At 44.9% G+C, this 27,552-nt stretch overlaps 1 protein-coding gene across 1 annotated transcript in view; it reads left to right on the top strand.

Annotated features, from left to right (window-relative positions):
* The window catches only part of LOC146813124 (putative DBH-like monooxygenase protein 2), a 148,042-nt gene that overhangs the window by 48,546 nt on the left and 71,944 nt on the right, over positions 1 to 27,552 (top strand). The window contains exons 4-6 of the mRNA XM_085620079.1: positions 508 to 591; positions 2,388 to 2,552; positions 26,537 to 26,639. Coding sequence (XP_085476205.1) covers positions 508 to 591; positions 2,388 to 2,552; positions 26,537 to 26,639 — 352 coding nt within the window. The remainder of the gene's footprint in view (positions 1 to 507; positions 592 to 2,387; positions 2,553 to 26,536; positions 26,640 to 27,552) is intronic.

Raw genomic sequence — 27,552 nt, 5'->3', positions numbered from 1 at the left:
TGGCCAATCACATGCACACGTGCCCATCATTGAAAAAGCTCTTTCAGCACACAAGAACTTTTGGAAGTTTTAATTTTTAATTAGAATTCATTACTTGCTTTCAAGTGTAAGGTGAAGACCCTGCTTGGCTGGTAGACACATCACTCAATTCCACCTGATTGTGGTCTTTAACACAGCCAGTTTTGAAGACTCCTTGAGCAGGTGTTTGGAATTTCCTTAAGCAATGTTACTGCTCATAATTAGGTATTTTAACATTCTGAAGGTGAAAGCATTCCATGCACATATTTGAATCCTGCCTCTGTAATGGCGAACGGGTTGATTTTCACTCATAGTTTAAGCAAGGGACACACATGTAAAGCTAGGGAGTAAAGCAATTTTTTTTCTAAATACTGTCACCAAACACTTGGGAAGGTTTGTTCTAGAAAAACTCTTATTGATAGGATCGTCTATCAGGGTATTGAAAACTGTTCTCTTACATTATCGTTTTTCATCATTCCCTATTTTTAGTTTCCTGTGCCATCTACTGACACGACATATGGCTGTGCATACCTACAGCTGCCACAAGTGCAAGTGAAGAATCACATCTATCAGGTAACTTTATGTTTACTCAATAGAGTTCATTGCCTTGTTAATCCGCTTCCCATGCTCATCATTTTAGAATTTAGAAGATTACATTGATTGGCATTCATGTAATTGACCAATTTATTGCTTGATACAGGTGGTTTACCTGACTTTACACCACCAGCATCATGAACAGGCATGTTTATCCAGTTAGATCGCACCCTGGTCCGTAACATCCACATTGCACATCTATCAGCGGCCAGTGCTATGAAAGATACTTGATAGTGGTAAAATATGGACCCTGAAACCAGTCCATTCAATCTCTAAAACCTGTTGGCCAAATTCCACTCCACCGGTGGAGTTCGACAACTTTTGCACACTCCAGTTGGAGTGAAGATGTCCGAAAACTCAGCGAACTGATGCACAGTGGAGTTATTTCTCTTGCTCAGCTTGCCAATGTTAGGTTGTGCGAGGGAGAGGAATCATGCCTTAGACGACCGCCCTGCTAGATTTCTGAACACGGGCAGTCGTGGCAGGTCACTACCGTGCATACTGAGAAACCTGCCGCTCGCATTGAGGAAGCTGCCGCTCGCATTGAGGAAGCTGCCTCTCGCATTGAGGAAGCTGCCGCTCAAGTAGAAAAGCTACTTGTGCTGCAGAAAGAAGCAGGGTCCTCTGCATGAAGTCATTCGTGCTGATTTTGCTGCATGGGAGAATCTCAGTGTGCTAAATATCATCATGAAAAGTGTGAGGTACTGTACTCTGCCTCTGGTGGATTGCAGGTGGACTTTTTTGGGCACTTCACAGAGTTTTGCGTAGCGCAACTCCGTGAACTCCGACCAGACCTGCTTAAAACTCCTACTATTCAAAACGAAAACCGAAAAGCGAATAGATTATGAATTATCTAGAGACACATGGATGGGATATGTGTTTACTTGTTTGACTAATGAATAGTAAATCCCAGTTGGGTGTTAAGGATGACTAGCAAGTAGGCAAATACTGTGTTTAGAGTATCATTATATGTCATTTTATTATGAATATTCATTGTGGATCTCCAGAAGAATTGAATTTCACCTTTGGTGAGTTGTGAGCTCCAGTTCAAGGAATACCTCTATCAGAAAAAAACATTGGTGGTCCAGCAATATTCTTAAATTTAAATATTAAGAAATGCATGCCATTAATAGGTTGAGCAACACATTCAAGGGTGTATCTATCAAGGTACCCCTAACATCTTTAATAAATGTAAAGCAATCCTGATGCCTTAAAATGGAATAAAAGCTTGAGGGTGTAAGTAAATATATCAATATATCGCTAGTTAATGGTCAGGGTAAGTTAGCTCAATGCCTGTTTAACAGTGGACTGGACTTCAGTCCGGTGAATAATTGCCACTGTACAGATTGACATTATAATTTGTTATGATCCTCCAATGAGCAAGGCTTGCCTAAATAAACTGGAGTGACGTGAGAAAGCCCATGGGTTCATACAAATGTATTTAATTTTCATCTACAAGTTTCAAATATAAAACAGATTTTCTGGATAACCATAAAGTAGCAAGATTAGACTTAAGTTAATTTGTATGGAAATGTATTCTATGTGTGTAAATGGCCTGAACATTACTCTTGTCTACGATCCCTGTATTGGATACTTCAACACAAATGAGTCTCTAGAAAAATAGGAAAAGTTGTGACTAGTGAAGAACTCCACTGGCAGTGAATTAATTATATGAAATGTTACAAGCACCTGAGAGCCATATCTGAATGCAAGTGTGTCCTCCTGCTCATCAATACAAGAGACCTTTCTATAACATGTGTCTTTCCCCTTCACAGTTTGATCCGATCATACAAAGTGGCAGCGAGAATCTGGTTCATCATATGATTGCCTACGGATGTCCCAATGCTACGAACGTCTCCATCCCACCGGGGATTTGTATGAACAATACAGATTTTTTCCCCTGCAGACAAGTAATGGTTGGATGGGCTGTTGGTGGTGGGGTGAGTTAAAGAATAAAGCACTGAGGTTGTCCAAAGTCTATGGTCATAAAAAAACATGTCTTATATACTTCCACACAAAATTTTCAACAATTGGCATGCGACAAGTGACATCCCTCTTGGCCAACCACCATTGCTTGCTTCTATGTTCAAACACCACTTCCCATATAGCATCACACGCGATTCTTCTATATCACACCATCTCTTACCCTGATTCACTACTTTTATCAAACTTGAAACTCAACTAAAGCTTCTCCTCTTGTGCCCTTGGTTGCACCACCATTACGTTATATGATTCTCATCTGTCACTGTACGATTTCCTTAACTCAAAGAATGAGAGGTTCCTTCAGCGCTGGTTTTCAAAATATCAATTATGGTGATTTTGCTCAGGAGTAGAACAGCTTAAAAAGTCTGAAAAGCCATTTAACACCAAGAAGATAAAAGATAAGGGCAAGGGAAGAAAGGGAAAAAAAAGAAAGGAGGAGAAAAAACAATCAGAAAAATTGTCAAGCATATGTCAGAAAAATTGTTTAACAAATGTTTCTGAAATGTAGTGAATAAAAAGTCGGTAACTGGGCAACCTGAAATCACAGGGCTTCAATTTTAACAACCAGAGTCTTTCACTTCTATCTTCCTGAAACCCCCGTTGCGTGGAATCCAATGCTGGAAACCAAGTACCTGTCTATCAGGGAGGAGAAGTAGCTCAGTCTAAGGGTTACTCCCAGAGGTGTCTTGGTGAGAGATACAGAACTCAGCAACCGAAACAAATAACAATCAATCAAATTTCAATCTGTGATTTCTCTCTAAAAATAAACCATACACAATTACAGACATACACAATATGGCAGGTAGAAATACCAATGATAAGATTTGTAAGGTGCCTCGAAATTTGCATGGAGCTCACACTAAGGACAGGTCATGGTCACCAAATAACTCCATCCATGCCAGCTAGACCCAAGGCGGGAGACATTCCTCATGGTTGGTGCTCAGAGGCAGAGGCCTAAAGCTGCAATACTCGCCTACATCCCTACAGCAACTCACCAGAGATGTTCAGCAGATCAGTAAAGCAGCTGGGAGTTCCTATAAAAGAGACCTTGAACATGTTGCAGAAGTTGAATTTTATTCAAACCTATGGAAGGAGCTAAGGAAGCTTCTTCAAGAGAGGGCAGATGTGAGTAAATTTCCTTTTCTCAGTGAGTAATTGGGCTGCAGAATGCAGTACGAATTTTAATGGTAGCATGGTGCTCACTGGAAAGCCAAGGTGGTATTGCGGGTTTCTAACTTCTGAGCAACAGTCTTTAATTGATCATTGGATAGCAGATGCTTTATTCTTTTTAGTTGTTGCAAATGGAAATGTGCAGTTCGGACCAGTTTACTAATGTGTAGTTTAAATAAGAGGTGCTGTAAATGATGAAGCCATAGAGGAAGAAGGAGGACATCCATAGTATGGATTATAAATGGATCAATCCTGTTTGTATTGATAACAAGGTTGCTGAACAACCAGAGAAGACCAAAACAACTCAGGTACATGCACTCCTAGTAAACCAGAAGGAAGATGCTGGGAACACTGACAGGAGCTTAAGCCAGGCGCCTGTTGCCCTGTAATGAGGGAGCACCCCAGGGTTCCTTGTTTTGGAGGGGGCCTCCTCACCTCCTAAAGCCATGCCCATTAGTAAACGCTCAGGAAGTCAGTCTGCTATCCTAGCAGGCCCCTGCATAATAGATACCCAGCATAGACACAAAGCACCAGGATACCCAGGTAAAAAGCTGTGCTATATAAGCACTGCTTGATTGATTGATAGGTGGGTCCTAACCCTTCAGGGAGGCCCTATTGAGCCCAAGACTAATGGATATCTGTGTGGTATTTAAATTGATAGGAGGGTACACACTGCTGCTACGACATGGCCCCCAAGCAGAAATGTGCTGCTTTTTCAGTGCTCCGACCCTTCTGGGGCATGGCCATCAAATATGCCCATTTCCCTGCAGAGTCACAGTAGCTTTCAGGGTGATACACTGGGTCTGGCTAGGCTTTTTATATAGCTGACAAGGGCCAGTAATTGTCTACTTTTTGTTTTTGTTCAATGTTTGTTGCAAATACTTTTTTTGTGTGCATGCCCATGGCTCCTCCTTTTAGCCCTGACCCACACTAGTTGGCCCATGTACCCACATGGCACCATTTCCCCCAGCTCAACGGTGGAGCCTATTCTCTGCTCTCCTTGTTGTCTTCACAAAAGTTGCACCGCTGAACCTGTTTTTTCCTACTCCCCCAGGTGTAATCATAGGGAGTGGGGAACAGAGTGCAGCAGTTCTCCAGAATCTAAGAGAGCTCCAAGCTCCTAATGGGCCATTAAGCTCAGCCCCAGACGTACCCCTGCGCAGAAGAAATGTAGTTGCGATATATCACCTTTAAGGGAAAAATTTAGAAATATTGTGACTGCACTTCCCATCCTGTTGGTCCTCTAGGGAGACCCAAAGCCTTACAGGCTTCCAAGGGGTTTAATGTAAATTCCACTTAGGATTTCCTTGCTTCAGTGCATGTCTTTGCACAGAGCCCAAACTGTGGTGTTCCAGAGAGCTGCACATGGATGCTTTAGTTTTTAGAGAGTATTTAAAGGCCTGTTAGCTTAATCAAATGGGGTTCATAGCTCACTGGACCAGGTGGTGTGAGTTAACATCCAGAAGTGCTTTTTGGACATTTCATGACCCTCAATTTCTGGGTGCAGTCGCTGTGGTGGATCCATTACTGTTTTAAAGTCCCAAAGAATGCTGCCTCCTCCCTTTAGCAGGAGTGGGGTGAAACAAATTTGCAACTACTTTCCTTTCTTAGCCCCTAGTGTTCTCCTGACCTGTGGTCTCCCTGGAGCAGCGCCCATGGTCATCAGGCAGGCCACTCTGAACAAGAGAGTGATTATCTTGCATGTTTGGGGATAATCTGACCTGAGCCACAGAAGGTGGATGCGGTAAACACTTTACTACCAATATAGTTTAACCAGAGTTCTACCATTGCTCCTCCATTCATACTCATGGTCTGTAAACAGTTTACAGTCAGAATCCCATCCCAGATCCTATTTGTTTGTGCAATAATCCAACATTCTGTGAGTGATATGACAATATTGACTCAGTTCAAGTTGGGGACTAGAGCATTCTCTTCCAGAGGATAAATATAATGTGTTCATGTATATAAAGGCCAAGGGGAGAGGCTGTGGCTTAACGGCTAGATCGGTTGACCTCTAAGCTGGGGAACCGGGCTCAAGTCTCGGCAGGGACGCTCAATATCCTGTGATTCTGTGCAAATCACTTCATCTCCCCGTGTCCAACAAAAATTAATGTGTCCTTGTGTAACACAACTGGTGCTAATGTAAAGATCTCTGATACCTTCGGGTCAAGTTCGCGCAATTTAAAACTCTGGGAAAAAAAAGTGAAATGTGAGCACCTTGACACCTAAATCAGATCTCGATGCTTTGCAAATGCCCCTGATGAAACACATCCATGTATAGTTTGCACAATTCAATACAAAAATATTCTCAATCTGAACAGGTGAAATACTTTAGCGGTTTTCACTTTGATTTGTCTTCAAGGCATTTTAAATCTGTCAAGCCACCTTGGGATTCCAAAACCTGCCCACCGCTTGCCTCCTACAGCAAAACCATATGGGGTAGTTCTGGGGGCAGAAAAGAAATAGTTGACCATTTGTGAGTATTACAGATGACATACATGTAAACCAGCTATGTATACTATCAGAACTGAAGTTTCCTACCATTACTAAGTCAAAATCCTCCAGCCACAGGTGATGCTGAAAGTGCATGCAACATTTTGTGAGAGGTAGATTTTGGCCCCTTGTCTGGGTATTTGCTACATTTGCATTTTATGTGAGTAGATTTCATTGTACTACATACAGTCTTTACTACAGCACTATCCACCTCAGGTGTGAGCCACCTATCTAGGTTCTTAGACTTGATGCATCTATGGGCACATACTTATGCCTGGATCTCACCCCTCGTACTTTCGCCTCTGGTGGTGGCATTGTCAGTTAATATAGTAGAAGTACACCCCTATGTGTTATAGTGTATATCAGATACCACAAGTTAGCACCATAATGCAAATCCCATGATGCTCTGTGATTGTTACTTTAATGTGACCTTTATTAATTACACAACAATGGATCACACCTCAGCTCTCTTCTGTGTGGTGAGGGTATGTGATGTATTCTGCTAGTAGTCATTCCCTCTGCAGAGATATCTCTCCACTATATACTGTTTATGAAGATTATCATGTGAGATGATCCATGGAATAGAGCTCAGAATTGCATCACCACCAGATGTACATCACAAACCAGATACATGTCAATAATGTTTTATATTTTACTATTTCCATATACCTGCTCTGGCTCCTTGGAAGGCACACATTCTTCATGGGTACTATCCGAAGCGTCAGATGGCTTCGGGAATCCCTTCTTGTATAAGACATGTCTTGAGAGCATTTACTGTCTGAGGTACTGTTGCTCACACATACACTACTTGATATCCTGCTGAAGGTGGTCTCAGCTACAGCATACTAACTGCACACTGAGCCATGTAGTCTTCTAGTCTGGAAATTGGGTTGGGACTAGTCCATATATTTAGGTTTAGTTCCAGTGCATCTTTATTGGAAGTCAGCAGGAGCTAGATGGTCCCTTTATGCAGCCTTGCAGAATACAGACTGTGGACATGTTGAGGTGAGCTGCTGCAAGATTAAAGCTTGAGCTAGTGACATCTGTCAGATACTGTTCAGTGACACTCTTGGCTGTCTGACACTGTTGAGGACTGACACCTATTATAAGCATTTTAGTTCTTTCACTGAAGAATAAGATGTTTAAGAGTTCTTAAATGCTGTTTAAAAACTGCAATTATTTGACATTTGGAATTCTTGTTTTTATTTATCTTTCTTTCTTTCAATTAATTCAAATTCTCATTGGTCAGTGCCACTTGTGAAATTAATTAGGAATTCCTTTGGATCACCCAGAGAGTTATGGCTTAACAACTCTTAGCTGTCTTTTGATTTCTTATTGGTCCCTGGAGCTGTATGTGATGTTCTGCATTTGAGTTCTGAAACTTAATCAAGCAGATTGAATGCTCCGGCTGTTGCCACTTTGCCCCTTATGATACCATAGCTCTGCCAGTTGTGTCTCTTTCTAACACTAAATGGTAAATGTGGTTCAACACAGCCGCTGTTAATACTACATATATGTACCAACCAGGTACAAAAGACAAGTGCATGTCCTCCAATATGTATCAATACTCTTTTTAATGAACTAGAATATGTAATTGGCTGGACGATTAAAATATGTTTTCACATTAAAAAGAAATTAAAGGCGTGAAACTGAGGAAATATGAATTTTGTGATCAGTTATGTCCCCTATCGTAGACCCCAACGGCTCCATGTACATGCTATACGTACATGTATGTTCCCTCCTGCTCCAGTTTTGAAGACGCAAATATATGTGCGTCCACCGTCAACATGTCCTCTTTCAGATCCACCATGAATGGGTCAGATATTCCTTTCCTAAGTATGAAAGGCCACCGACTTTATGTGGTTCACTTTCCACATTTTACAGATTCAGGCGAGTAGGCCCGAATTCTGTCATCAAGCCTTTTCCTGCCTTCTGCCTCTGAAAGCTCCAGTCTGAGCTTGCATCTATGACCATGAACTTTGTCTTACTCCCTGCGCGGCTAACGGTGCCTGATCCAGCCCGTCGCCTGCCAAGAACTGTATTTCACCTTCAAGATTATCTCCTCCGCCCCTCATCCGATGCATTCCTGTCTAGTAGTTTAGGTAAACATTCCTCCAGCTACCGTGCAAAGGGGCCAGGCCTCGCTGTCCTCATGCAAGTAATTCATAGCCCTGTTACCATGGAATATTCCTACCCCCTCGCATCTAGTGTAGACACTTAGACGCTTGTACACGCACTAGTCAGTATAGTCAGTATAGAATAAGATTCTATCCTAAGAGACCTCTCTTTTTGGATAACACAGTTCTTTAAACATAGGATATTAGATATGATTTGGGATTAGGTTGACATAACCCCAGACTTTTGTCTCCACATGTAGAGCTAAATGTCAAGTCCCTTTCTCCCTCTAGTTGCACGTCAATCACACGTCATGCGGCTGCGCACGCATCTCTGCCAAATATTTCTGCTGACATTGCAGGATTCTCTTATGGATCCACCCACTAATGACATCATGTATGATGACGTTGTCTAGTTACGCCTATTCTAGTTACGCATGCATAGTTTATTTTTCTTATCAGTTGATACGCCTACTACATCTGTTTTACTGTAATGCCTTTTCTATAAAAATGATTACCTGTCAATAATATATGCCCTTCCTTCCTGAACTTTCGTGGTGATGGAATAGAACGCCTACAATTTAAATTGTATTCCTTTGTATAGGAATAAAGCCTTTTTAAACCTCTAATACCACGGATTCTGCCTCTCATTTTACTGAGTTATTTTTAATAGACTTTACCGCATAAAAAATAGTACCGGTAACGAAATATTTACCACATAAATTGGCGCCCGAACAGGGACACTTTCTCATCTCACGCGCCGGCGGTGCGTTGCAGGCCCGGTCTCCTGCCACAGCTGAACGGACAAAAACGCGTACCCGCAGGATTTCCTGTATCTCCCTCCGGCCAAGCGGGGACGACTGAGGCTGCGATCAACACCCAGACGAGGCGGTGAGAAGTGCGAAGTATTCCGACCAGAGCCTAGCTGAGAGAGCAAGATCCGAGGTATACAGAGACCCGCCAGGTTCCGAAGTTCCGAGTCCAGTCCGGTCCAGTCCAGTTTCAGTTCCGTTCCGAGGCCTTCCGTTCCGAGCTACCCGGTGAGTACCATTACCGGGGAGGCATTTAACGTGCACACAGTTTGTGCCGGTCAAGACGGGTTTGGGTACACAAATCCGGTCTGCACTGTTTTAGCAGTGTATTTGTACTGTTTAGCAGTATATATAGTATGTTGTGCATATAAATAAATATAAATAAGTATTATCTAGTGTCAGTATAATGTCAGTAACTAGTTTTCTATTAGTTATCATTGTTCGTAAAACTGTTAAGTGTTAAATGTTTTAAATACGTTCTATATACTGTGGTGTGAATGACTGTTCATTATTGTGTTTTTGTAAAGTGTGTTCTAGTAATAAGGTCTAAAAATGCCGCTCTTTTCAAAACTAAGACAGATCAAAACTAGAAAAGGTGTACTCGAAGAAGCCGTTCCCATCCCACCTAGGGACACTCCAGGGTACTTTATGTATCATAAGCATGGCCTAGATGCCGTATTATTTCTTGATTTATGGGTGGACTACACCAAAGAATTACCAGAGAGTCAGAGATGGCCCGCAGCGGGGACCTGGGATGCAGATTGCATCATGAGAGTAGAAGAAGAATTATGGAAAAAGAAAGCCAGACAGTCGCAGAAAGATGCCATTGAATTATGGCGTAAAGAATCATATAGACGCACGGAAAAAGCGCTCAGACAGGAAGAGAAAGGTAGGGAGAATTCGAATAAAACCCGAGAAAATCTATTACTTGAGGAAGGTACCCGAGATAAATCAGAACAAGTAGACAGACAAAGAAACGCTCTTATGAATGGTATGTATCCACTTCTGGCTGAAGGGTTACCTAAGGCTACTCCGGAAATACCAAAAGACTTGCCACCTCCATTGTTTCCGATAAAAGCACATCCCACCGGGCATCCTAGAACCGCAGAAGATGTTTTCCTTTCCTCCTATTTAGATGACGCAGCTCCCGAGTATGCAAATACCGCAGCACATAGACCGCTTGCCGATGGTGCTCATCGCCAAGATTCTCCGTCTGTACCTCCACAACAACAAGCTTCGACACACATTCCGACAAACACATCTGTTTCTACAGTTTTTCCCGCAACGACGGTTGCTGTCTCACCTTCAACAAATCCTTTTACGTCCAGCACCCCAGGCGGTGCTACAGGAGGTACGACAGACATTTTCTCTACGCCACCCAGAGGAGATAAATTTTCCCTTAGAGAATTAGCACACCAACGTACGCCCAAACTAGCAACCCCCGACATGCTCAAGGAACTTCTAGTAGATTGTAGATATGATCCTGTACCCGGTAAACGGGACGAAATGCTGCTGTCATCATTACGTATTCGACGAGCCGCAATATATTTAACGAAGCTACCAGGAATGGCTACACATTTAGAAAATATATATCACTTTGTCCAGTCAGGACGAGGTCCTGAAAGTATTAGCAGAGCCATGGAGTACCAGAAAGTGGAGGTACAGGGACAACTGTTACGTTTCCTCATAAACTGTGTAATCAGAAATCAAGACCGGCCAGGGGTAAATCCGGAAGAAATGCAAAAACTTGTCACCTGGGGTAAGAATATATCAGAAGGGAGACATGATAAACTATTATGTATAATAGCTATGTACCGAAAGATCCGCAAAGAAGTAGAACGAATACACGAAGAAAGATTAGAGGTAGACCCCACTGACTTAAACAGAGAGGAGGGGGAGCAAGAATCAGACCAAGCAGATACAATAGCTTATGTAGGTAGAGGAAGATCCCATAATAATACCAGAGGTTTTAACGACCCAATACGTCCAATACGTCCAGAATGTAATAGACATCTTCCAAACCCTATGCTAAATGCAAAATCCCCTGAACACTTATTCCAAGCCGCTGATAAATTACTCCGAGATCGAAGGGGGTACCACGTGCTTGATTCCATGGACGAACAAGAATTAGCCAGGTCAGCAGTACAATGGGCAGACAGTCCCGGCGAATACAATGACGATGTACTTGCACACACGTTTCTGAATCTAGACCCCTATGAACAGCGTTTAGCTAGTATATACATGATTCAACACCTCCTTATATTATATAAAAACCAACACTCCGATCCAGGACCCTTACCTGACATATTGACAGAACTACTCACGAATATATGGAGAGGGTCAGGTACTGATTTAATTAAGGAAATTCTAGTATCTCGAAATCAATATTTAAATTTCGTATGCCCAGAACACGTTCCAGTTCCCATCATGGGGAGAAAAATGTATCACATAGATAGACAGAATCCGTTACGCGAAGTACACCCAATTAGAGGTGCCGATGATAATTTTACACGCGTGTTTGTATACACGCCTATAACTAAACTGAAATTATTAGAAATGAAGAAAGTAGTACCCAGCCATGACAAGGACCCAGCAGGTTTCCACCGTGAGATAAAAGACATGTTACTCATGGGAGAGTATACCTACCCCGACATTATGAAAATATTGAAAGTCCTATTACCTGCCGGTGTTTATGAGAAACTCAAAGAAAAAGAATGGGAGGTGGGAGACCAAAAGATAGATTGGACAGCATTAGAATACGAAGAAAAGGCCCGAGCTGCAGGAGCAGGGCTTGGGGATAAGACTACAGCACTAGCAGGATTACTAATACAGTGTCAAGAATTCCTGTCATACGAGGGGAGGAAAACGGTAACCAGCGAAAACGGACTACATCTCCCAGGATGCTTAGCGGTTGAGAGGTTATGTAAACAGGAGAGCTGTTACATAACTCAAGGGAAACACGCCCTTATGTAAACAGGAGAGCTGTTACATAACTCAAGGGAAACACGCCCTTATGTAAACAGGAGAGCTGTTACATAACTCAAGGGAAACACGCCCTTATGTAAACAGGAGAGCTGTTACATAACTCAAGGGAAACACGCCCTTATGTAAACAGGAGAGCTGTTACATAACTCAAGGAAAACACGCCCTATAAAGGGAGGAACCGGGAGGTACAAGGCTGTCGGATATTGTGTTTACACCGACGTACCTGCTTCGTGAAGAGCAGTGTTCCGGAGTGGTGCTCCAGTAAGGCAAGAACGGAGGTAGGTCGAGTCGTTACTCCCTGGGCCGTGTCTTGCCCCATCGTCACCTGTGAAGGACCCGGAAGCTCTACCGGTCAACCATTGAGCTTCGCTTTTTGACTCGGCTGAGTCCAAGCGCAGTGGCGCTTTTGCTGGTTGGAGTCGTAACTCCCAGCCCGACCAGAGACACAGGGACTGCCAGCTGTAACGCACACCAGGAGGTGTTTGCCGCGTTACAGACTCGGAAGTCCACAGGATCGATCGAGCGGCTGCTCTCGGTTCAGTCTTCTTGCTTGTGATTGGGGTATCGGTGACGCATCACCAGGAGGTGACTCCGCGTCCCGGTGCAGTCTGAGGAAGAGGTTGAGCGGCTGCTCCCTTCAGGTAGAGACCCCGGCTGGGTGTTTCCCTGACTCCTCGATTCTCCCCAACACTCTTCGTGCCCCTCACAGCCTACCGATTGGCATTGTCGGCCATTTCATTTCTGCCCTCTGTTGGCATACGCCGGGATCGGCGTATATGCAGAGGACGGTTAGGACCATCCGTGCTGTGGGCTGGTAACGTACTTAGCCTGGAGGATTCCAGTGACTATAACTTTTGTTTGTTCTTTGTATTTTATTTGCCTTCATTAAAAGAACTAACCCTTCACAAGTGGTTGCGTCCTCATTGTTGTGTCTGTTAAACGATCCTGAGACGTTCAGGGCGTTACAAAATATCCGACCTTAATAACACTAACTGTCTCCCGGTCGATAACAGACATGGCAACACTTGATGATGTGCTGGCTGCTTTAGCGGCCATGCAAGTTGAAGTGGCTGCCTCTAGGCAAGAAACAGCCGATGTAAAAGCCAGACTGGATGCTATCCAATTGGACCCGCTCACGCCCAGCACCTCCCTCACGAACCAGACCCCTGCGGTAGTAGTGGAAATGCCGGTAGCCATCCCCTTGGCAACACCAGAGAGGTACAGTGGGGATCCTAACACAGTGCAGGTATTCCTCACACAAGTGGCGCTACATTTATCGTGCAAACCAAAGGCGTTCCCCACGAGTCAGGCTCGTGTGGCTTTCCTTATATCCTATTTGGCTGGAAACGCGGCACAATGGGCCGTACCTCTGGTGAGCAGGGACGACCCCCTCTTATGTGATTGGGGTGCTTTTCGCGAGGAATTCCTGAAGGTCTTCGACAGAAGGGCTGACTCGTACACGGCGGACCGTGAAATGCTTGAGTTGAGACAGGGATCCAACGACCTGGTGCAGTATCTCAACGCGTTCCGAAGGCTGGTTGCGGAAACCAAGTGGCCTGTTGCTAAACAGACGGCGCTCTTCCATCAAGGGCTGTGCGATGAGCTCAAGGACGCCGTGGCTCATATTGACCCTCAACCCAAGACATGTGAGGGCCTTATCAACCTGGTATTACGGCTGGAACATAGGCTAAGTGAAAGAAAGGGGGATCATGGGAGAAAAGGAAAATCCCTTCCATCCTATGTGACGGTGGGAAGTCCTGAAACTTCCACCGCATCCAAGGGAGAACCCATGGACATCAGCGCAATACGAGCGAGCCTCACAGCCACGGAGAAAGAGTCACGCCGTATACAAGGATTGTGCCTATATTGTGGCAAAAAAGGCCACTACGTACGTGAATGCCCTGCCAAACCGAAGACGTCACGTTATCGGGCCAACCGGTCGGTAACAGCCGTGGTGGACATACCGGCGGAAAACTAGAGGACTCCAAGACCAGAGAAGGGGCATCTCGGAGTCACTCATCCATCCCTTCACTTTCCAACTCGGTCACTAAGGGACAACGACACCTGTTTATCACGGTGCACGTGGGAGTGCATGACCAGTGGATACCCGTTGTGGCCATGGTGGATTCAGGGGCCACTGGCATGTTTATGGACCACAACGAGGCATGCAGGCTAGGGCTAGTGCTTCTTCCCAAAGCAGTACCCGAAGACGTCTATGCGGTAGACGGAAGGCGATTGGTGACGGGGCCCATCGGACAGCACACAGGGGTCCTTCCGATGAGATATGGGAGGAACCATTTGGAACAAATCGATTTTAACATCATCCGAGCGCCCCAATATGGCGTCATATTGGGATTGCCGTGGCTACAGAAACACAACCCCTTTGTGGATTGGCCAACACATCGCATCGAAATGACGTCACCGTATTGCATCCTGCATTGTGGAATAAGAACGGAATCCCTTGACGCAGATGAGAGCGGGAGTCAGACGGTGGCTACAGCGGCAGAAAAAGATGTGGCTCTCCCCCAGGCTTATCACAGTTTTGAGGATGTATTTGATGAGGTGAAGGCGGAAGTGCTACCACCACATAGACAGTTTGACTGCCAGATCGACTTGGTGCCAGGGGCCAGCGTTCCCAGCGGCAGGCTGTATGCCCTGACGGAGCCTGAAAACGTGCATCTCCGGGGGTACCTGGATAAACTCCTCAAGCTAGGATTCATCCGCCCGTCCAAGTCTCCGGCCGCCTCGCCACTCTTCTTCATCCCGAAGGCTAATGGGGAGCTGAGAGCCTGTGTGGACTTTAGGGCATTGAATGCGATAACCATAAAAAATCGGTACCCCTTGCCTCTCATCAGTGTACTTCTGGAACAGGTCAAGAAAGCTCGTATCTACACCAAGTTGGATTTGAAAGGGGCATATCATCTGGTGCGCATGAGGGACGGAGACGAGTGGAAGACCGCCTTTAAGACCAGGTTCGGCCTTTTTGAGTACCTCGTCATGCCGTTCGGTCTGTGCAACGCCCCGGCAGCCTTTCAGTACTTTTTGAATGAGGTATTCAGAGAGGAGTTGGATATCTACGTGGTCGTATATATCGACGACATCCTCATCTATTCGTCCAGTGTGGAGGAGCACGTACACCACGTCAAAGCTGTGCTCCAAAAGCTGAGGGAAAACATGCTGTTTTGTAAACTCAGCAAGTGTGACTTCCACGTCACATCCGTGGAATTCCTCGGAGTGATGCTGAGTCCAGAGGGACAGGAGATGGCAGAACGAAAGATCAAGGCGGTGAAAGAATGGCCGGTGCCCCAAAGCGTGAAGGACGTCCAAAGTTTCATTGGCTTCGCCAACTTTTACAGGCGGTTTATAGATGGATTTTCAGGAGTGGTGGCCCCAATCACACAGCTACTGAGGAAGTCCAAGGAGTTTGTCTGGTCCCCTGAAGCGAACAAAGCCTTTGAGGCCCTGAAAAGCGCCTTTGGTAAGGCGCCGGTGTTGGCTCACCCCGATCCGGATCTCCCCTACGTGGTGGAAGCGGACGCGTCGGATGTGGCGCTGGGGGCTATCTTGTCCCAACGCAACCACGACACAGGGGTGCTTCATCCCGTTGCGTACATGTCCCGCAAACTCAACGACGCCGAACGCAACTACCATATTGCGGAGAAGGAGCTTCTCGCAATCAAGGACGCCTTCACCGAATGGAGGCATTGGTTGATGGGGGCAAGACATGTGGTATCGGTGTACACGGACCATCGGAACCTACAGTTCATGACGGCCACTAGACACCTTTCTCCCAGGCAGCTGCGGTGGATGATCTTCTTTGCGGGGTTCAACTTCCGCATCACATATCGGCCGGGGACGGAAAACCGGAAGGCGGACGCCCTGTCCCGTCAATCTGCAGTTAAGGAACCATTGCCTGCAACCGAGCGTTCCATCATTTCCCCGAGGATGGTATTGGGGGTTATCCAACCGGATACTTTCCTGAGGGGAATAAAGAGAGGGATCAGGTCATTCGCATGGCGTAGGTGGCTCCTCAGTCACAGAGAATGGCAGCTGAAGGACGGGATACCCCTGAAGGGCAGGTGCCTATTGATACCCACGCCTAGGCTAAGGAAACAAGCATTCATCTGGTGCCATGACTCTCCATGCGCAGGTCATTTGGGCTTTGAAAAAACGGTGGCTAGCATGGGACGGCATTTCTGGTGGCCAACCATGAGAGTGGATGTCAGGAGGTGGGGACAGGAGTGTCCTACGTGTGCTACCATGAAGGCCGACCATGGCCGAACCCAAGGGCTCTTACATCCACTTCCGACCCCGGATAGACCATGGGATAGCATATCACTGGACTTCGTGGTGGGCCTACCGGTAGACCAGGGGATGACGGCAATACTGGTGGTGGTGGATTACTTGACGAAAATGGGGCACTTCATCCCCTGCAAGAGAGTCCCTACGGCCGGGGAATTGGCGTCACTACTCCTAAAGAATGTGGAACGACTGCATGGATTACCTGGGGTGATCGTGTCGGACCGGGGGTCGCAGTTTACTGCGCAATTCTGGAAGACTTGGTGCACTGCGCTGCATGTTAAGACCGCCCTGTCCACCAGCTACCACCCTCAAACGGACGGCCAAACCGAGCGCCTGAACCAAACGCTCAAACAGTATCTGCGATGTTTTGTGGACCAGGGCAGGGAAGAATGGGTCGACTTGCTATGGGTTGCAGAGATAGCCTATAACAACGCCACTCACAGCTCCACACAGTCATCTCCGTTCTATAGCAACTATGGCCAACATCCCAGGTTCTTGCCATTTCTACATCCGTTCAGAGAGGACAGGATTCCCGCCACAGCGGACAGGGTGGCACACATAAAAGACACGTTGATGCGCTCAAGGGCTGTCCTAATAGAGGCCAAGAGAAGATACAAGGCTGCGGCAGATAGGAAGAGAAGGCCCGGGCCACTGTACCGCACTGGAGACTACGTCTGGATATCCACAAGAAACATGAGGTTTCGAAAGAACAGTGTGTTCCATCCCAAGTACATGGGCCCCTATCGAATTACCAAGTGTATGGGTCCCGTGAACGTGAAGGTGTGCTTGCCCCAGTCATTGCGGATACACCCTGTCTTTCATGTATCATTGCTCAAACCAGCACCCTCCAAGCCGTCTGGGACACCTAGGCCGGTATGCGTGGAGTCGGAGGTGGAGTATGAAGTGTCGGGCATACGGGCGTCCAAATGGCGCAGGGGGAAGCTGTGGTACCTGGTTGCGTGGAAAGGCTATGGCCCGGAGGAGCATTCATGGGAACCGGCTGAAGGGGTTCATGCTCCGCGCTTGGTCTCCTTGTTCCATCGGCGTTTTCCTGCCAGCGCTGGACCCGTGGGGAGCCGCTGAGAGGGAGGATGTACTGTCAAGAATTCCTGTCATACGAGGGGAGGAAAACGGTAACCAGCGAAAACGGACTACATCTCCCAGGATGCTTAGCGGTTGAGAGGTTATGTAAACAGGAGAGCTGTTACATAACTCAAGGGAAACACGCCCTTATGTAAACAGGAGAGCTGTTACATAACTCAAGGGAAACACGCCCTTATGTAAACAGGAGAGCTGTTACATAACTCAAGGGAAACACGCCCTTATGTAAACAGGAGAGCTGTTACATAACTCAAGGGAAACACGCCCTTATGTAAACAGGAGAGCTGTTACATAACTCAAGGAAAACACGCCCTATAAAGGGAGGAACCGGGAGGTACAAGGCTGTCGGATATTGTGTTTACACCGACGTACCTGCTTCGTGAAGAGCAGTGTTCCGGAGTGGTGCTCCAGTAAGGCAAGAACGGAGGTAGGTCGAGTCGTTACTCCCTGGGCCGTGTCTTGCCCCATCGTCACCTGTGAAGGACCCGGAAGCTCTACCGGTCAACCATTGAGCTTCGCTTTTTGACTCGGCTGAGTCCAAGCGCAGTGGCGCTTTTGCTGGTTGGAGTCGTAACTCCCAGCCCGACCAGAGACACAGGGACTGCCAGCTGTAACGCACACCAGGAGGTGTTTGCCGCGTTACAGACTCGGAAGTCCACAGGATCGATCGAGCGGCTGCTCTCGGTTCAGTCTTCTTGCTTGTGATTGGGGTATCGGTGACGCATCACCAGGAGGTGACTCCGCGTCCCGGTGCAGTCTGAGGAAGAGGTTGAGCGGCTGCTCCCTTCAGGTAGAGACCCCGGCTGGGTGTTTCCCTGACTCCTCGATTCTCCCCAACACTCTTCGTGCCCCTCACAGCCTACCGATTGGCATTGTCGGCCATTTCATTTCTGCCCTCTGTTGGCATACGCCGGGATCGGCGTATATGCAGAGGACGGTTAGGACCATCCGTGCTGTGGGCTGGTAACGTACTTAGCCTGGAGGATTCCAGTGACTATAACTTTTGTTTGTTCTTTGTATTTTATTTGCCTTCATTAAAATAACTAACCCTTCACAAGTGGTTGCGTCCTCATTGTTGTGTCTGTTAAACGATCCTGAGACGTTCAGGGCGTTACATACAGGTACTGCCACGTTTATTAACTACGAAAAAGGAAGACTGGGGTGCAATCTCAGCCTGTAAACAAAAACCAGATGAAGACACTAGTGATTTCTATTCCAGATTTGAAAAATGTTTTAGTATAAATAGTGGCATAAAAGCCAGTAGTGAGTCATATCCACATCTGTTTGTGACAAAATTAGTTGAAAATTCTCTGTTACAAGTCAAGAATAGAGTATTGAAATTCGAAAGTACCTGGCAAGGTAATACCCCATCACAGATGCTGCAGATGTTACAATATCACCACAATAGAATTAGAGAAGAACAAGAACACGAACAAAGACGTATGAAAGATTCAAAAATGAAAATGCTTGTTGCACAGTCAGTTCCAGCCGATAGTCATCAAAAGAGTGATTCCGCAGGTCCTGCGAAAGGGACATGCAACTATTGTAAACAACCAGGTCATTATATACACGATTGTCCAGTCCTGAAACATAATATTGCCACAGGTAGAACACATGAGAGACCACGTCCACCTAGACAGGATCAGAATCAACAACTAATGCCTCAGCAGGCACAACCTAGGTTAGCTCCGCAACAATTAGCTCCGCAACAGGCAGCTCCACAACAGATCGTAGCATCACCACAAGCGCAGCCTGTTGCTGCAACACAAGCAACAACACAACAAATGTATCAGTACGCACAAACAGATTATCCCGATTATCAACGATACTCATGAGATAGCCTAGAGAGGGAAGTTGGCTTACCCCTTATAGAGGTTCCTGTAGACCAAGAGGGACCTTATGTACATAGTGAACTATTAGGGGAAGACAGAAAGTTTTTACTTGATACAGGGGCAAGCAGAACAACTATAAGACGCAGTGAAGTTCCAGGGGCACCCCTCTCAGGCTCACAAAATATTTCCCTTGGATTCTCAGGAAAACCTATAATTAATGACGTAACACAACCTCTTCCACTTACAGTCGGTCCATTAACACGTACTACAGATTTATTGCTTACTAAATCATGTCCAGAAAACTTGTTAGGCATAAAGACATTGAAAGCTCTAGGAGCCATTATATGTTGTTCTCCGGAAGGAGTGCGACTATTTTTACGTGACTTTAAAGGTCACTACGTGTCCAGAGACATGGATCACCGACTGCAGAATTTACCTACACATTTATGGGCACAAGGCCCCACTGATGTTGGTTGCATGAACACTACACCATATCGAGTCACACTAAAAGCAGGAGTGATACTACCACGAATGCGACAATACAGGTTACCACCAGATGCTGTAGTGGCTTTAATGCAAATCATTGACGAGCTTATTGCCCAAGGAGTGGTTGTCGAAACTGACTCCAATGTATGTAATTCCCCGATAATTCCAATTCTTAAAAGAACGGATCCAAAAGCTCCGCCAGTATATCGATTGGTTATTGATCTGCGCGAATTAAATAAATGTATTGTACCACAATACCCTGTGGTCCCAGATATCTCCTCATTACTCACAGCTATTGACTCAGAAGCAACGTTTTTTACTGTAATTGATCTCAAGAATGCTTTCTTTAGTGTCCCAATTGATCCAGAAAGTCAATACTTATTCGGTTTTAGTTTAAATGGACGAAGTTTTAAATTCACACGCGCACCTCAAGGATTTACAGAAAGCCCCAGCATCTATAGCCAAGCACTGAAACGAGAACTTGACAGTATCCACATGCCAGTTAACACTGCCTTGCTTCAATATGTCGATGATCTGCTGATCACCGCCCGAAGCGAACCTGAATGTGAAAAAGCGTCACTGACGGTTTTGAAATTTCTGGCTGACAAGGGGTACAAGGTGTCCCCTTCCAAGCTGCAATTCTGTGTCCAGCGAGTTGTTTATCTTGGGCACTCGCTGTCCAAGGAGGGAAGGCAGCTTACACCCGACCGCATCCAGTTAATTGCTAACATGCCACCACCCAAGACACAAAAGGAGGTGCGGGCTTTTATAGGCCTCACTTCATACTGTAGGCAGTGGATCCCTCAATATGCATTTCTAGCAAAACCACTCATCCAGTTGACAACACAGGAGGCAGCCACATCGACTGTCCTCCCTTGGACTCCAGAACATACACATGCCTTTGAAAGCTTAAAGAAAGCTTTATGTCAAGCACCTGTCCTAGCAACACTATGTTACAGTAAACAGTTTACACTCTTTGTTACAGAACGCGAAGGTACTGCTTTGTCAGTACTCACTCAGGAACAAGCAGGATCACACAAACCATGTGCCTATTTCTCTAGTACATTAGATCCAGTAGCACAGGCACTTCCAGCGTGCCTAAAATCAGTGGCAGCAACAGCTTTAGCAATCCGACAAAGCGATGCCATAGTGTTAGGACATCAATTGACAGTACAAGTACCACACGCAGTAGAGGTTCTCTTGAACCGCACACAAACACAACACTTGACTATAGCGAGACTCACCGGTTATGAATTAACATTGTTTCAGCCACACATAGAAATCAGACGTTGTAATACGTTAAATCCTGCCACACTGTTACCAGTAGGCGGAACAGATCCATTGGCACATGATTGTGTCGAAGTCATTACTATCACGACGAAACCCAGACAAGACTTGACAGATATCCCTTTGACAGATCCAGACTTGACATTATATGTAGATGGGTCATGTATGAGAACAAGTACAGGAGAGTTAGTGGCCGCTTACGCAGTCACAACAGACACTGAAGCCATTGAAACAAATTGTGTTAACACTTTGTCAGCTCAAGCAGCAGAGCTCATCGCTCTGACACAAGCCTGTATTCAAGCCACGAATAAAAAAGTCAACATATACACAGATTCACGTTATGCATTCGGAGTCGTCCATGACTTCGGCGTACTGTGGCGAGAGAGAGGTTATTTAACTTCTCACGGTGCCCACATCCAACACGGACCCCTCATTCAAGCCCTATTAGACGCGATTCATCTACCTACTGCAATATCAATTATGAAATGCAAAGCCCACACAAAAGTCACCGATATTATTTCTCAGGGTAATGACCTAGCTGACAGAACAGCTAAACAGACTGCTCAGAATCAGACTCTCGCAACTGACATGACAAAGACAATAGTCCTGACACCAACACATTGCATGACAGTCAAGGATCCCGCCCTTGATGTAATTGACATACAGACACATGCTACACCTGAAGAAATAAAGAAATGGACTGAATTAGGAGGGATCCAAACAGATCAAGGATGGATGACGAAGGAAAAATCTATATGGTTTCTTCCCGACTCAATGGTCCAAGTCATCATTAACACTATACATAGTCCAGCGCACCTAGGAGAAAAAGCTATGCTAGACAGCATTCAACACATTTGGTTCAACAAACACTTGCGAGCCGCCGCGAAACAAAAAGTTCGTACCTGTATGATATGTTGTCAGTTTAATCCAGGTAAAAGCATCCCCGTAGAGCAGGGTGGATTCCAAACTCCCGATCACCCTTTTGATGTCCTCCAGATGGATTATATCCAGATGGAACGATGTAGAGGATTCAAATATGTTCTCGTAGTTGTCTGTGCTCTTTCCTGTTGGACAGAAGCATACCCGGTTTCAGATTACACTGCCCCGACTACTGCCAAACAGTTAGTTCGAGAATTCTTCCCACGGTACGGTTTACCACGTGTTGTCTACTCAGATAACGGCCAGCCGTTCTCGTCCGAACTAATGAAACACGTTTCCCTTCTATTAGGATACCAATGGAGATTTCACTGTGTCCGACATCCCGAGGCGGCAGGTCTCGTGGAACGTCATAATCAAACTCTGAAAATTAGATTGTCTAAAATATGTAGAGAAAAAGGAGTCGATTGGATAGTAGCTTTACCAGTTGCGCTCTTTTACATGAGAATGGTAGCACATTCTCGAACAGGGCTATCCCCGTATGAGGTGATCTTCGGTAGACCACCAAATATGTGGGGGACGCCTGTACCTCGTAAAATAACTGACGTTGACTGTAATATGCTGACAGATTACCTGGCTTCCTTGATGTCTGCACTACAATCTTGTCGTTCACAGGTATCCGCAGCTTTTCCCGACAATACTGAGGTGAAACCCCATGACGTGGTTCCTGGGGATCTGGTTTTAGTCAGGAATTTCGACCGGAAGACCCAACTGGATCCTAGGTGGAAGTCACCGAAGTTGGTTTTACTCACCACAAGGACAGCCGTGAAAATCGAAGGAAGAAAAGGGTGGTTGCACTCGAGTCATATCAAGAAATTTTATGGACTACCATCCAGCGTAGAGACTCAACCCTGTATTCCCTCACAGACAGACTCAAAGCTCCCCTTGGTTGAGCAATCGAACTCAGAACTGTATAAACTAAAATTGAGGTCCAGTAAGTCAGACAATTTGATTGTTTAAGTCCTCTCCAAGGTGAATCGGTTGAATTTGTCTCTGACATGTATCCTCTGGACCGGAATAGAGAAAGAAATAATCAAATGCTGCTCAAAAAGCATGCGTATTGTAAATCATTTCGTAGTCATTGTACAGTAACATTATTAATTTTGTTTTTTCTAAGTCTTCTGATCATCATTGTCAGCATCCTATTGCACATGTATTACCCTATTCCTAAGCATGCTTATAATATAACTGCAGAACATTCTTTTAGTGAATTACCTCCACATGAATTATCCTATAGATTTGCGCTGCGCAATAACACTTTCATTAGTATGCTACATCATTCTCATCAAACCAGCAATGCCACAAATTGTTGGATATGTGGCCGACTCCCTCCCTATCAGAACTATAAGGGAGTTTTGCCCCTCTTTCCCTATCCGTTCACACACAATGGCTCCTGTGGAGCATGGTTTAGTTTGATCAATTCCCTAGATTCGAATTCCGCAGTTTATCAAGACAACTGGGTATGGGGAAACCTGAACTTAGTTTTGCTCAAAGTCTGCTACCCTAACAAGGAGGGACTTCCCAAAAGAACAGGAACTGATCTAGAAAATGAAGTATATGGATTAGGTAATTTTACGCTTAACCTCATGATCCTGAACGTTGAATCTGAAGCTACACCAATCTTGCCCGCCATGTCAGTATTCCCAGTAAAAGGGGAACTATGTATAAGAAAGAATGGCTCCATACACATGGGCCATAGTAAATGCACCACTGTAATAAAATTCAGTGATCAAGGCAAGTCTACATTTAGAGCTTCTCGTCATTCCTACTTTATATGTGGCCAGACCGCATATATACGCCTACCTCTGGATTGGGATGGTACCTGTTACATAGCATTCCTCCTACCACCTGTTTTCCTAGCTCCTCCTGATTATCACAGAAATACTCATTTAGTACACAATAGACAGCAGAGAGATCTCCCAATTGTTGATTACACTGAAACAGCATGGGAAAAATACACAGATTTCAATAAAGGTTTCTTCCCCTATATAGGTACAGTCACTAATAGTAAGCTGATACGTAGATTAACCAGAACCCTTGAAGCAGTAGTGAACGAAACTATTTCCGCCTTAGGCAATTTAACAGAAGAGCAGTCTGCTATGCGGATTGTTGTGCTTCAAAATCGTCTTGTCCTTGACGTCATCCTAGCTGATAGGGGCGGAGCTTGTAGGGTCATCGGATCAAGTTGTTGCATTTTCATACCAGAAAATTCGCCGTCAGTATATAAAGCCATAACACGCCTTCATAAGATTGTAAGCCAGATACACCAGAGTCCAGGCACCTGGACTTGGTCCGGTTGGTTCTGGGGCGTGTTGTCAGCCTGGGGATGGAGACTGCTCTCCTTCCTAGGTATTGGCTTTCTCATACTATTCAGTTGCTGCTTATGTGTACAATGTGGGCCAGCGATTTGTGGTCTGTGTGCCACCTCGTGTATCCCACATCCAAGTTTTCGTTCGAGATCCCGGAAGAAGAAAGAAGAACAAATGATGCTATATGAACAGATCGATGGATTGATGAAGATCGATATCTCCTAAGGGTCCGAAGGGGACAAGGAGGGAATGAGGAAATATGAATTTTGTGATCAGTTATGTCCCCTATCGTAGACCCCAACGGCTCCATGTACATGCTATACGTACATGTATGTTCCCTCCTGCTCCAGTTTTGAAGACGCAAATATATGTGCGTCCACCGTCAACATGTCCTCTTTCAGATCCACCATGAATGGGTCAGATATTCCTTTCCTAAGTATGAAAGGCCACCGACTTTATGTGGTTCACTTTCCACATTTTACAGATTCAGGCGAGTAGGCCCGAATTCTGTCATCAAGCCTTTTCCTGCCTTCTGCCTCTGAAAGCTCCAGTCTGAGCTTGCATCTATGACCATGAACTTTGTCTTACTCCCTGCACGGCTAACGGTGCCTGATCCAGCCCGTCGCCTGCCAAGAACTGTATTTCACCTTCAAGATTATCTCCTCCGCCCCTCATCCGATGCATTCCTGTCTAGTAGTTTAGGTAAACATTCCTCCAGCTACCGTGCAAAGGGGCCAGGCCTCGCTGTCCTCATGCAAGTAATTCATAGCCCTGTTACCATGGAATATTCCTACCCCCTCGCATCTAGTGTAGACACTTAGACGCTTGTACACGCACTAGTCAGTATAGTCAGTATAGAATAAGATTCTATCCTAAGAGACCTCTCTTTTTGGATAACACAGTTCTTTAAACATAGGATATTAGATATGATTTGGGATTAGGTTGACATAACCCCAGACTTTTGTCTCCACATGTAGAGCTAAATGTCAAGTCCCTTTCTCCCTCTAGTTGCACGTCAATCACACGTCATGCGGCTGCGCACGCATCTCTGCCAAATATTTCTGCTGACATTGCAGGATTCTCTTATGGATCCACCCACTAATGACATCATGTATGATGACGTTGTCTAGTTACGCCTATTCTAGTTACGCATGCATAGTTTATTTTTCTTATCAGTTGATACGCCTACTACATCTGTTTTACTGTAATGCCTTTTCTATAAAAATGATTACCTGTCAATAATATATGCCCTTCCTTCCTGAACTTTCGTGGTGATGGAATAGAACGCCTACAATTTAAATTGTATTCCTTTGTATAGGAATAAAGCCTTTTTAAACCTCTAATACCACGGATTCTGCCTCTCATTTTACTGAGTTATTTTTAATAGACTTTACCGCATAAAAAATAGTACCGGTAACGAAATATTTACCACAAAACTAATAATTGATTTTTGGTTTAATTATTCTTACAACTTCTTGCTGCACTTCAATATTTTTTAGAAATTGCACAAGCAATGTAATTCTCTTTGTAATGTCAAAGCAAAAGAACCTCACTTCGGAAAGAGAATACATCTATCAATGAAGATGGATTTAAAAACATATTTTGGATGTACACAATTCAAAAGTTGTACCTTTTGTTTCCAGAAGTGTGGATCAGTTTGTTTATGGTTGAACGTAGCACTGCATGTTTTGTACAAGTTGTTGTATTCTGGGAGTTAGAGAGGACAGTATAAAGAAAAAGGCGATATTGAGTTTCTTTGCCAGAAAAAAAAAACATTTTCCACAGTGTTTGTCCGATTTGACTGATATTGATTTTGTATCAATGTACGTGTTGAAATGTCAAATAGCAAGATAATAGTTCACAGAATGTGCCACACAATTCTGCATAATATAGTCTACCCACTCATCCACTGCTGCATAATTCCAGTGGCCAAGGACATAAGATGCATAGTTACACACATACATATCAGTGGAATATTTTTTCAATCCCAAGTGCATTGTAGGTTGCATTTTCTATGTGCCCCATGGTACAAAGGGGGTGATGCTGAACAAAGTTTGCAAATATCATTGCTCCTATTCCTTTTGTAAAAATTGATTCTTGTTTCCCCATTCCAGTCATTCAGATTGCCAGACAATGCTGGAATCTCATTGGGCACAAGCCTCGATCCTCAGTTCATCAGACTAGAAATCCACTACAACAACCCGCAGATGCTAAGTGGTAGGTGTTTGACTGTGGGACTCATTGTTTCCTTCTAAACTTATCATTGCATGATTTACTGATATGATCAGTGTCAGAGACAATTCTTCCCATCGTCTTGGGACTTCCTCTAAAGTATACTGCTCTGTTTTTCTATTCATTGTTGTGTCTGATCTATGACTAGTGTTCTACATGCATCTGCTTCACCTCAGTGCAGTGGTCCACCTACCTATACGGCGTGGATGTGAATTATATGTGAATTTTAGTTACCACAAGGAAAGGCTTCCACTGCCTATGGTCACATAGGTGCATTCAATGTGCATCTTATGTGGTCGCAGAGCAAAATATTGGAGGCACAAATAGTGAAATGCATACATTTATCCAAAACCCTGTAGTGGACAAAAATATCAAGTTTCCATTCTTACAATGTTAAACTAAAAAATATTGTCTACATAAAATACAAAAGACCAAAATATTATTACAAACCAAATGAAACACTGTTGGACTTTGGAGAGGTCAGATTTACTATTCCCACTCCAGCATAAACAACAGCTTAAATTTGTAAGGTTCATATGTACTATTCTCACTCCAATGTATGCAACAGAAGGGAAACTGGTGGATATTGCAGGGCACTATTCCCACCTCAACCTGAGCAACAGTAGGGAGAGTGTGATCTTTAGAATGGTTAGATTTACTATTCTGACTCCAACCTGAGCAACAGTAGAGAAAGTCTGTTCTTTTTAAGGGTTACATTTACTATTCCCACTCCAACCTCAGCAACAGTAGGAAAAGTCTGATCTTTATAAGGGTTAGATTTACTACTCCCACTCCAACCTGAGCAACAGTAGGGAAAGTGTGCACTTTAGAAGGGCTAGATTTACTATTCTCACTCCAACTTGAGCAACATTAGGGAAAGTGTGATCTTTGGAAAAGT

Source organism: Triturus cristatus, chromosome 7, assembly GCF_964204655.1.
Source record: "Triturus cristatus chromosome 7, aTriCri1.1, whole genome shotgun sequence".
Taxonomy (NCBI): Eukaryota; Metazoa; Chordata; class Amphibia; order Caudata; family Salamandridae; genus Triturus; species Triturus cristatus.
Note: the sequence above shows the minus strand (reverse complement) of the source record. Positions and strands in the feature narration are given on the sequence as shown.